General features: G+C 29.7%; 1 protein-coding gene across 1 annotated transcript; it reads left to right on the top strand.

Moving 5' to 3' along the window:
* The first annotated feature begins 8656 nt into the window (after positions 1-8656).
* LOC114174154 (cinnamoyl-CoA reductase-like SNL6) lies at positions 8657-11354 on the top strand. Its single transcript, XM_028058930.1, has 5 exons — positions 8657-8943; positions 9037-9194; positions 10217-10408; positions 10635-10993; positions 11082-11354. Exons 1-5 carry the CDS (start codon positions 8814-8816, stop codon positions 11161-11163), a joined length of 921 nt encoding a protein of 306 aa, XP_027914731.1. The 5' UTR covers positions 8657-8813; the 3' UTR covers positions 11164-11354.
* Positions 11355-12053: the final 699 nt, after the last annotated feature.

Raw genomic sequence — 12053 nt, 5'->3', positions numbered from 1 at the left:
ACTGGTTAGAAAAATGAAAGAAAGATGATGAACATAATCGATTATAAAAACGACTGGTTAGAAAAATGAAAGAAAGATGATGATCAGAACCAATTATAAAAACGTCTGGTTATAAAAACATGCATAACAGATGGCGAGAAAGAAAGATGGCAAGAAGATATAGCAGATGAGGAGAAGTATAGTTCATAAAAGGGTGTTGTTCATACAAATTGAAGAGTTTAACAGTGATACCTTTCTGTAATGGATAAGAACTTCTTCAAATCGCAATGGATGGCTGATAATCGCAGTGTAATGGTGTTAAGGTGAAGCAGAGAAGATAAGTGCAAATTTGGAGACGTAAATGACTTCTGAAATGTGAATTGTCGTAATCTTGAAAAAAATATTAAGTATAGCAGTTGAACAGTCTGTCTGCACAATGAGAAAGGTATGACGGTGCAACAGACAGTGTAATCATCATTCTCGTGAGAAGTGAAAAACATAATGAGAATTTTTTTAAAAAAACTTAAACGTCTCTTGGAACCGGAAATCGTAATTAATTGAATGGTCTGAATCTGTTCAAATAATGAATAAGTGTAGGAGATGATGGAGCAGTTGAATCATCATTATCTCGAGCAGTGCAAAAATTGATGCAGGAAATACTGATAGACACGTTGAGATTTTAAATTAATTTAAAGCATTATTTATTGTGATTTCCAATGCGTTACAATGTTTCATACTTCTCTAATATTTATTGAATATTAAAAATTAAAGATTTAAATATTTGTATACAATGATGATCTTGGAATGCGAATGTTTTAATACTTTATAATTAATATTTACGTTAAATGATTCCCAGCAAAGAAATTAATGACAAATATTTAATGTCTTTTAATGACGTGTAACATTTAAATTTTATATCTAATGACAATTAATTTGAATGAATTTATTTATCTAATTAATAATATTTGATATTTTTTGTTAAAAGTTCATATTTAAATGTATTAGATTTTTTGATAAAAATATAATAGTGTTTAATCTATTTGTCATAAAACTTAAAAATTAAAATAATTACGTTTAAAAAACTCGTCAACATAAAACGAAAAAAACAATTAACTTCATAGTAAATCTTTAAAAGCAAACATAGAGAGTAATATATATAATAAGTGCATACAAAATATAAGTCCACTTCAAATCTATATATATATATATATATATATATATATATATATATATATATATATATAAATAAAAGAAGATTAACAAAAATAAAATACAAAATGTTAAAAATTTAAAACCAAATTAATGGATAAAAAACTTTGATATGGATGCTTGTTCTGTCACCTTTAACTTCAAAAAACAGCTCACGATGATCATCTGTAGAAAGTTGATGAAGATTACAAAAACTTTTCCAGCCAGTTCCAATCTTAACAGAATTACGTCTTATGATCAATTTACATTCGACTTCTCCCCTTGGTCCGTGTAGAACAACAGATCTAAGTCCACTGTTTTTAAAATAATTGGCAAATTCTTTTTTCAAATATTGCAAAAAAAGAGGATAAAAGATCTTACTTATTAAGAAGACATGTAAATAAATAATAAAAAGAAATTAAAACTAACCAAGTGGCTGGCTTGGCAGTAGTATGTGGATAGTTGAACTTCAAAATGAATTAAGTTTGATATATGTAGAGGACGACAAATAGAAAGATGGTTGAAGAAGTTGGCTTTCAATGTTGAGTCGCAAACACGTTTAGAGACGTGGAGTTGGAAAGAATAATTTCTGAAATATTTGAAGACAATCAATTTGTTAGACTGATCTGCATAAAAAGATATTAAATCATTCCAGCCTTGGGTGATCATTGGAGTGTGAATATTCATGTTGTACGTAACATTATGAACATTCCTGTCATAATCAACAATGGTCCACTGTGAACCAAGGTCCTTCAAATTATGTATTATGAAGAGTCGGTCGACGTGTCCAAAATCCTTCAAAGATAAGGAAATTTAGAATAAAGAAATACAAACAAAGAATACAAAGGAATGTGAAGGAATAAAAACAATACCTGGTCTTTCAACAACATAGTAACGAATCCGCCAAGCATTTTGCCAGAAAGTATGTATTGTGGTGTGCGCACGGATTCCATTGTTTGAGAACAAAGTGGGGATGGAGAATAATTTTAAGAGAAGATAATGGGTCACATAAGAGAAATAAGATTTGTCACTTTGTAGTCGCCAATATATAGAAAGAGAAAAGGAAAAGTCATTATTGTTGCCAATATATAAAAAGAGAAAAGGATAAGTCATTACTGTTGGTAGAGTCCGTACTTACTGGACAACGTGCATCATAATTAATGCAATTACCTGTGAATATAAAAGTGAATAAAAAGTACGAATTAAAATAATATGGTTGAAATAATAAAATAAATAAATAATTAAAATAACTAATTAAAGATTTGTGAACTGATTTTTTTTACATAAAATCAAATATCTAAAAATATTTCAGATGTCGTAAAAAATGGAAAGTGACCATGAGAAGAGAATACAAAGATTTGTGAACATATTAAAGAAAGAATCGAAAAACATTAAAAATAAGAACAAATAACGACATGAACAAAGCTGAAATGTCGTCATAATGTTATTATACAGTTCATTTATGCAGCAACAAATAATGAGTTCTTTGTTGTTTAAAAAAGATGGCAATCTTTCACCAGGTAATTTCAAGCCTGTAAACAACAAAAACCAACAACAAACGGAAGAGTCACTTAGAGCAAACTAAATATAGAAACAAAATTTACCTGTTTCCTTCACAAACATGAAATGTATTCGTAAACTTTAAATAACACTTCATTTCCAACGAACGGAAGAGTCACTTAGAGCAAACTAAATATAGAAACAAAATTTACCTGTTTCCTTCACAAACATGAAATGTATTCGTAAACTTTAAATAACACTTCATTTCTAAGCGACAAAGGCTGAGTTCTTTGTTCTTTAAAACACTTGCATGGTTGTACTCTTCATTTCAAGCATTTAAACACCTGAAACATAAGATCAAGCCAAAACTCACTTAGATCTCAGTAAAAAAAAAAGAACCATACCTGCTCGCTTGAGAAAGCCAAAAAAAATAAAATGTCGACAAAAGAAAAATAAGATGAACGGAAAATCTCAGATGCATGTGTTTCTACTCTTCAGTTCAAGCTTGTAAACAAAAGAAACATAAGATGAACGGAATATCAAAGTAAATATAAAAAGAAAAATACCTGTTTATTGAGAAAGCTAAAAAAAAATATAAAGCATCTCCATACTCGATTTTTTGCGGTTTAAAACAAATGAATGTGGTTGTACTCTTCATTTCAAGCATTTAAACACCTGAAACATAAGATCAAGCCAAGAATCACTTAGATCTCAGTAAAAAAAAAGAACCATACTTGTTCGCTTGAGAAAGCAAAAAAAAAAAAAGATGTCCACAAAAGAAACATAAGATGAACGGAACATCAAAGTAAATATAAAAAGAAAAATACCTGTTTATTGAGAAAGCTAAACAAAAAAATAAAGCATCTCCATACTCAGTTTTTTGCGGTTTAAAACAGATGGATGTGGTTGTACTCTTCATTTCAAGCATTTAAACACCTGAAACATAAGATCAAGCCAAGAATCACTTAGATCTTGGTAAAAAACATAAAGAACCATACTTGTTCGCTTGAGAAAGCAAAAAAAAAATGTCCACAAAAGAAACATAAGATGAAAGGAAAATCTCATATGCATGTGTTTGTACTCTTCAGTTCAAGCCTATAAACAAAAGAAACATAAGATAAACGGAACATCAAAGTAAATATAAAAAGAAAAATATCTGTTTGATTGAGAAAGCTAAAAAAAATATATATAAAGCATTTCCATACTCGGTTTTTTGCGGTTTAAAACAGATGGATGTGGTTGTACTCTTCATTTCAAGCATTTAAACACCTGAAACATAAGATCAAGCCAAGAATCACTTAGATCTCAGTAAAAAACATAAAAAACCATACTTGTTCGCTTGAGAAAGCAAAAAAAAAAAAAGATGAACAGAAGAAGATGTTAGAGAAGAAGCTAAGAAAGACAGAGAAACCATGAAGATAAAGAAGAAGATGAACAGTTTAGGATGTCTGTGAGTGAGAAAGAAGTGAGAAGGCGGAGCAAGAGAGACAGAGAAAGAGAGAGAAAGAAGTGAGAAGGCGAAGGCAGAGAGACCGAGAAAGAGAGAGAAAGAAGTGAGAAGGCGGAAGGTGAGAAGACTGAGAAAGAGAGAGAAAGAAGTTTCAATTAAAACTTACAAAAGAGAGAGATGAATTTGTTTTGCAATTTTTTTTCTACATTCAAAATTCTGAGAGCTTGACACATCAGTGTTTATTCTTTTTTAGATAAAAATTTAAAATGAGAAGTAGATCAAATATATTATTTAATTGAAAAACTTACCTTTTGTTAGTTCAGAATTGTATATAGTATTATATATATATATATATATATATATATATATATATATATATATTTTATCTTCTTTGTTTTAATTTAGATTAAGTACGTGTCATTTAGTTACTCTAAAATGAATTCTTGGAATCAATAGTTTGAAGTGATTGTATTTTTAAAAGAAAAACGCAGAAAAAATATTCTGTTTTTAATAGAGATTGTAATCATTAATTTTAAGTTACTGAGAGACAAACTACCAAATTATTTTTATAGAAATCAAAATAAAAAGACGTTCATACTTTATTTTATATTTTATATTTATCTCTAGGAACATACAAACATATTATTCTGTTTTGTGTATTTTACTTTGTGACTCTTGGTCGCTACCTAACACACTTATATTTTGTTTCATGGAACACCATGTTTGAACATATAATAATAACTTCTTTTTTGTAGCGAAGGGTTTCTCTTGGTGTTGGCGGTTTGTCGTATTTAGGATGGTTTGATGGGAAAATAGTTATGAAGAAGATAGTCAACATAAGTGTCGTGAAATTTATTGACTGAACAATGTGACTTTTGAAAGATAAATTGTTTTGCATAATCATATGAATATATTCCTCTCCTATAACAATGTGAGATACAAAATACAAAATATAATATATATTTTTTAAAATTGTTCTTATATTTAAAATTCTAATATATAAGAGACCCTCCTTAAGATCATGACTCGATAAGACTATGGCCGTTGAAATGTTTAATAAAAGAGAAATAATGTTACTTTTACAAGATTTCTGTAACCTCGACCTTTTTCTCTTTTTTTAGTTAAAAAGTGAGGAAAATAAAATAATTGTGTTTTTCAATCCATTTTGGCAACAGACAATTGGATTAGGAAATTTTGAGAAATAATCAGTTGCAGTGCTTACACGTGGCGTATATAGCGTTCCTTTTCTATGTATGTTTGTCACCAATTTTGTTCTTTTATTTATTTTTATTCTGGTTTATATTTAATAACAATAATACAGTCAAACTTTAGATAATATAAAATACTCACAAGTCATTCACCACATACTTGAATTTAAGCTTTTTCAGATAAATTTTGGGCTTTGTCATGGCCAACATGAGAAAAAAACACAATCTATCGACAAATATTTAGTGGTATGATCAAAATGCTTAATTTAAAAATCTAAAACAATAAATGCATCCAATTAAAATTTTTGGGATTACACAATTTTATAGAAGACGACAAAAATTAACTAAATAATGTACTTTTCCATTAAACTTTTTTTACATGTGTGGTATTGAGACCAACATTAAACTTGCTTGAACTTATTTGAATAATCAGTCGATTTGAAGCGATGCACTTTTAATTACATTCATATTCAATTGTGATGAAATACTGTAATTTGCGATGCACTTTTAATTACATTCGTATTTAATTGTGATGAAATACTGTAATTTGAGATAATGAATTTTCAAAATGTAATAAAACTTCATCTTTTCGTTGATGAACGGATTTGGATGAATAAAATAACATTTTATAAATTTATCCCTTGCATAGATTTTTTTCACTCTCATTTATGTATTTGTTATTAATAATAGTTATTATTAATAATATATGTATATAATAATTAATAAGATATATAATTATTATTAATAATATATGTGTATAATAATTAAAATTTAATATTTTTTATTTATTTAAAAATTATTTAATTTTATTTTTATTAAAAGGGTAGTTTGGTAATTTTTAAAATTTATTTATTATAACTTTTTTTAATCTATCACATCACTCAAATTACTCACTAATTTTCACAAAATTCATCTTTAAATCCATTAACTTTATCTTCTAAATTCACTAAAAAAACCACACATATTTATCTACACTCTCTCCTAAATTCTCAAATGAACAGAGCCTTAAAACATTCTAAAAAATAATTACCACGATATTTTTGTTATCTATAGTTACCTTTTAAAACTATGCAGTGAATAAGATCAGATGTAGTTCAAGTTTTCATAGAAGTATTCTTGCAATGTTTTAATTACATAATATAAGAATGAGGATATCTTTTCTAAAAACATTGCCATCAACTTAAGCGGCAAAGAATGAAACAATATTAAAGAAGATTATTATTTTTATTACTATGAAAAAAATAAGTAAAACAAGTATCACGACTTTATAGTAACTTACTTTCTAGATTTTTGACACATCTCAATCATTTTGAGTTGAAGCGGATCGACAATGAATAATATAAATTAATTGAAGTATAGTAAAAGTAACACTAAAAGTGAATAAAGTATTAAAAAAACAATAAATGATAAAATAAATTAAAATTTAAGTTAATTGAAGTATAGTAAAAGTAACACTAAAAATGAATAAAGTATTAAAAAAACAATAAATGATAAAAAAAAATTAAGATTTAAATTAATTGAAGTCTAGTAAACGTAACACAAAAAGTGAATAAAGTATTGAAAAAAACAATAAATGATAAAAAAAATTAAGATTTATAGTTGATTACATGTAATAAAACTTGATATATTAAATGTAATGTATGAACCAACCGATCAACTAAACGTCGATAAGTTGAGGTTACTTTAAAGTATACTTAAATAATTAGCATATGTTCGTGCCTTTGTAAACATGTCTTTGACCGGAGAGGATCAGGCTTACCGCATCATCGAACGATCAACGTCACAAAGGTACAAGCCTATAGAACATATCGAGTTCGTAATATACTGATTGACCAGCTGTTCAAGTTGCGATGCTGGAGATGTGAAAATATATGTAGCATCGAACCACTGCCGACCAGTCATGTGGCAAGCACTCAAGAGATTATGAAAATATGTGTGACGTCATCAACCCACCATTGGCCAAGTTTGCATAGTGATACCGTACATGATTCATGCCAAATAACCTCATTGTAATGATCGTAAAACAAAGTCGTAATCAGGTTTAAAATGTAATTGGGCTATGATTAGACCAAACTTAATCATGAACCCATGTAGAAAACTATAAATAGAAGTCAAAGGTATGATTGTTGAAACTTGTCTCTCACATTTATTACAACATTAATTGCTATTGATCAAACCATTAATGACTTAACTATGAGAGTCTCTTCGGTTGGTACCCCAACCTATAGAAGAACCAAGCGAGCGGACAAAATAAAGAATAGACGATTGGAGCGAAGAACTAAAGATTGGACAAAATTATTTGAGTGGATGTTAGGTCCCTCCACCCGAAAAAATATTATAAATATAAAAAAATATTTTCATATAAAGTTTTTAATATTGTATAATAATAATAATAATAATGTATTATCGATGATACAATTAATTAGTAATAGTAATTTTTTTTCAATAATCTAAAGTTACTAATCGATTATCAATGATAAAAAAATCTATAATAAAATGATGATCAATCAATTTTATTATGAATTATGAAATTTATCGATAAATATTGACAATAAAAATTTCATCGGTGAAGATACGTCAATAGTTATCCAAGGATTTTGATTACCAATCAGATTATCATAATTGGATCATCTTGTTCCTTTTCATCTTTCAAAAATTAAAAAGAATCTATCTTAATTTTTCTTTTTCACTGAAAAAAAAAGTTCATTGTAAAACTTACAAGTTACTTAATATTTGAAAGTCAGATTTATAATTAGAGTAAAAACTAAATGAAATTTTAGAAGATGTTCTGTCACGTGATATAGGGACCTACAAAGAAGTATAATAACGGAATATCTCATTCATTAAAAATCTCAATTTCTTAAAAGAAATATTCAATATTAACTTTTACATAAATTATTAATGCTTATTTAAAGTAGTTTCAGTTTAAACAAACTAATATATATTAAAGACAAAATTAATTAATACATTTTTTTTAATTTCTCAGCGGATTGAACGCTTACCTATGAATCTGAACATACATAATACATGGTGAAGGTTTTGTGTGGGGGTGAACTTATTTACACCTGTTCATTCATTCGTCCAATCTAAAAACACCTTTTACTTTTTACTTAAACATTTCTAACTTTGGTGTGTGTGCCAGAGTAAAAATTTAGAATACAAAAAATAATTTTTGTGAAAATTTGTATAGCAATAATAATTAATATTTAATATGATGAAATGAAAGCGATATGGAGGTTAAATTATTAAAAAAATGTTGAATTAAATTTGTTGTTGAAAGTTTGTGAGGGTGACAAATCTACTTTTCTTCTGTTTCTCCCTTTCTCTGGTGGTGTGCGCGTGTCCATCTATCAAAAGGCAACTACCCGCTTCCTACTTATCTACCCCCACACCCTTTCAATGCTAGCCGCCCTTCTTCTATTTATATACCAAACTCTTCTCTTCTTTTCTTTTCATTCTCAAACTCCCTTCAATTCACACTCACTGCCATGGCCCCTTCTTTCGACACAACCACTCAAACAGTTTGCGTCATGGACGCTTCCGGCCACCTAGGTTTCAACCTCGTCCAGCGACTCCTCCACCGAGGCTACACCGTTCATGCCTCTATCCAAAAATATGGTAATCGATCATTTCTTTAACTCTTCATGCCACGCTTCCTCCTTCCCTTCAATTTCGATTTCGATTTCAATTTCCTTTCCGATCGTGTCTCAGGCGACGAAGACCTATTCAATGGGATTTCCGCCGACTCTAATAAGCTCAAGATTTTTCGATCTGACCCATTCGATTACCATAGCATAATCGAGGCACTCCGAGGCTGCTCTGGCTTGTTCTACACGTTCGAACCTCCCCATGACCAACCAAATTATGACGTAAGCACTTTTTTCTTTCTTCTGTCTTTATGAGATTTGTAATATTCCTCATCCTATCGCAATTGTAATGAAAATAGTTAAACCATGAGAGCCTTTTTGGCGTGAATTTATTGGTTTATGCACAATTAGCCTGAGATGTTTATTGGTGTATGGTGTGTGGTGTGTGGTGTGTGGTGTGTGCTGGAATGACCCTACTCGCCTCCGTTATAGTCAAGTAAATGGTTAATTCACCTTTATGCTAAATTAATTGTAATAATAGAAACCAATAGTGGTAGTTTTGATTTGGTTATCCATCGCAATCACTTAATAATTCACTCATGTGTCGTAAGCGTTTGTGCTTGTTAGTTTTCAGCCATGTGCTTATTTGCTTATCTCATCAAGTGTGCCTGATCTTATCAACATCTTATTCCTAAATTATTGACAATCATGATGAAATATTGATACGGTTTACACTTGATGCGTGACGCTGATACAGAGGTTTAGAACTTGATAATGTAAATTTAAATCTTGCCCTGTCTTAATTAGTTTAATTATTTAATTGCAATAATGCATGCACTGAGCACTGTCTACATATGTAATTTTTTTTCTATTTTCTAAAACATATATTTTATTACGTATATTTGCTTTACCATATCAGAACCTTCTTGTCAGTAAATTAAAAAAAAAAGTCCGGTGCATTTAATTTATGGCAAGCATTTTTCGGAAAGTCTGTTTGACTAAAGAAATAGTTTGGCAGAAAACTTATTACGGTTCAACTGTTGCCAGAGTTCATAAAACGCGTTGAAAGACCTTTTTTTTTTCAGGGAAAAAAATTAGGTGCTTACTACATTTATTTCTATCATTTGTTTATCATGAATAAAAAATTATATGAACGTTTTAAAACTGAAGCCTGTAAAGTTCAACGGTTTTAAATATACGTGGTTATTAAAAGAGCATTTAATTGAGTTTTTGAAAAGTGGTAAATTTGGATTGAGATTTGTGCTGAGAGCAGTAGTGATATGTGTGGTATTGGAAACGTACAGGAATACATGGCAGACGTGGAAGTAAGAGCTGCACACAACGTGGTGGAAGCCTGTGCCCAGACAGAGACCATGGATAAAGTGGTTTTTACTTCCTCAGCAACCGCAGTAGTTTGGAGAGAGGATCGCAAGACCATGGAACTGGATCTGGATGAAAGACATTGGAGTGATGTTAATTTCTGTCGCAAATTCAAGGTATACAACGTTTCTTCGATGCAACACTAATATTGTTTTATTTATAGTAAAAAAAATAGAGTTAATTACCCTAGTTTTCATATTTGGGTATGTTGCTGCATAATTGATTGATAGATGATGATAATAAGCAACGTGCATGAATAAAATGTGGGAAACAAAATGAGTTGGAAGGGAAGATGGGATGCGAAGAAAATGACAAAAGTGAATAATTGAATGTTTTGTACAGTTATGGCACGGTGTGTCGAAGACAATGGCTGAGAAAAGTGCGTGGGCCTTAGCAATGGACAGAGGAGTGAATATGGTGTCCATCAACGCTGGCTTATTGATGACTCATGATCTCTCCATCCAACACCCTTACCTCAGAGGAGCTGCTGAGATGTACGAGGATGGTGTTTTCGTCACCGTTGATTTACCTTTCTTGGTGGATGCCCACATCTGCGTCTACGAAGAAGTCTCATCCTACGGTCGTTATTTGTGTTTTAATCACATCATCAACACCCACGACGACGCCGTTCAGTTAGCTCAAAAGTTGACTCCTGCTGCTGGTTCTTCTTCTTCGTCTTCGTCCTCTCCCTCGCCGCAGAGGTCAGAGGACTTTTTTGGTTATTTTGACTTTTTTTTTTCATTTTAAATGTTGACTTCTGACATATTAAACTTTTTTATTTGTCTGCAGTGGTGACCTCGGTAAGGGTTTTATCGAACAGAAAATTAGCAACAAGAAGTTGAACAAATTGATGGTGAACTTCGAAGCTTGATTGAAGCAGCCACCTTCCATGTTGTTCTGCGGGAGAGTATTCGTGTGCAAAATGTAATACAAATTTGTACCTATAATACCCTCATATTATTAGTATCATTATACACTACACATTAATGTATTTTCAATCAAATAATCATTTCTTTATTTGTTTTAATATTATATAATGTAAAATAGTTTCCTGTTTTTTAATTCTCTTTTTGCCTCTTGCACCATCCAATTTTTCACCGTGAGTCACAGGTGTTTAAGTTTAAATTTATACTATATATGTGACTCACAACATCTTTAATTAAGGATGTCAAATGATTAAGTTTAATTCACACGGATTAACTCACTATATATTGAGTTAAAATGAGTCGATTTTAATTATTTATTTTTGTAAATTAAGAATTTTGTAATCTCAGGTTATAAGTTAAAAATAAATCACTTTAACCTGGTTTAATTATTAGTGAACCAAATTTTATAATTCGATTGACTCATTTAAGTATGTGTTGTTCTTTTAATCAAATAAAATGAATTTGATTTAAGAAAACTTAAATTTTTCTATAATTTAAACTAACTCGAACTTCTGTGCATTGGATTAGCTCACAAATTTAAAAGTCTCTATTCTTAATGTAACATTTTTCTACATGACAAAGTTTTAAACTTATGATTCTGTAAATGACATTCGAAATGGAAATATTTAAACAACTAAATAACAAAATTCTCAACATTATGACTGATGAAAAAAAAATATAATTAATTTATTCGAATTGGTCTACGAATCTCGTACTATCACCATTAAATTTAATTGGTTTAGATCCAACCCAATTTGACTTGAATTTGAATATTAATAACACTTATTCAAACCCACCTACACACTTAGTATTATTAATATAGTATATTGTGTGC

This window comes from Vigna unguiculata, chromosome 2 (genome assembly GCF_004118075.2).
Source record: "Vigna unguiculata cultivar IT97K-499-35 chromosome 2, ASM411807v1, whole genome shotgun sequence".
NCBI classification, from domain to species: domain Eukaryota; kingdom Viridiplantae; phylum Streptophyta; class Magnoliopsida; order Fabales; family Fabaceae; genus Vigna; species Vigna unguiculata.
Note: the sequence above shows the minus strand (reverse complement) of the source record. Positions and strands in the feature narration are given on the sequence as shown.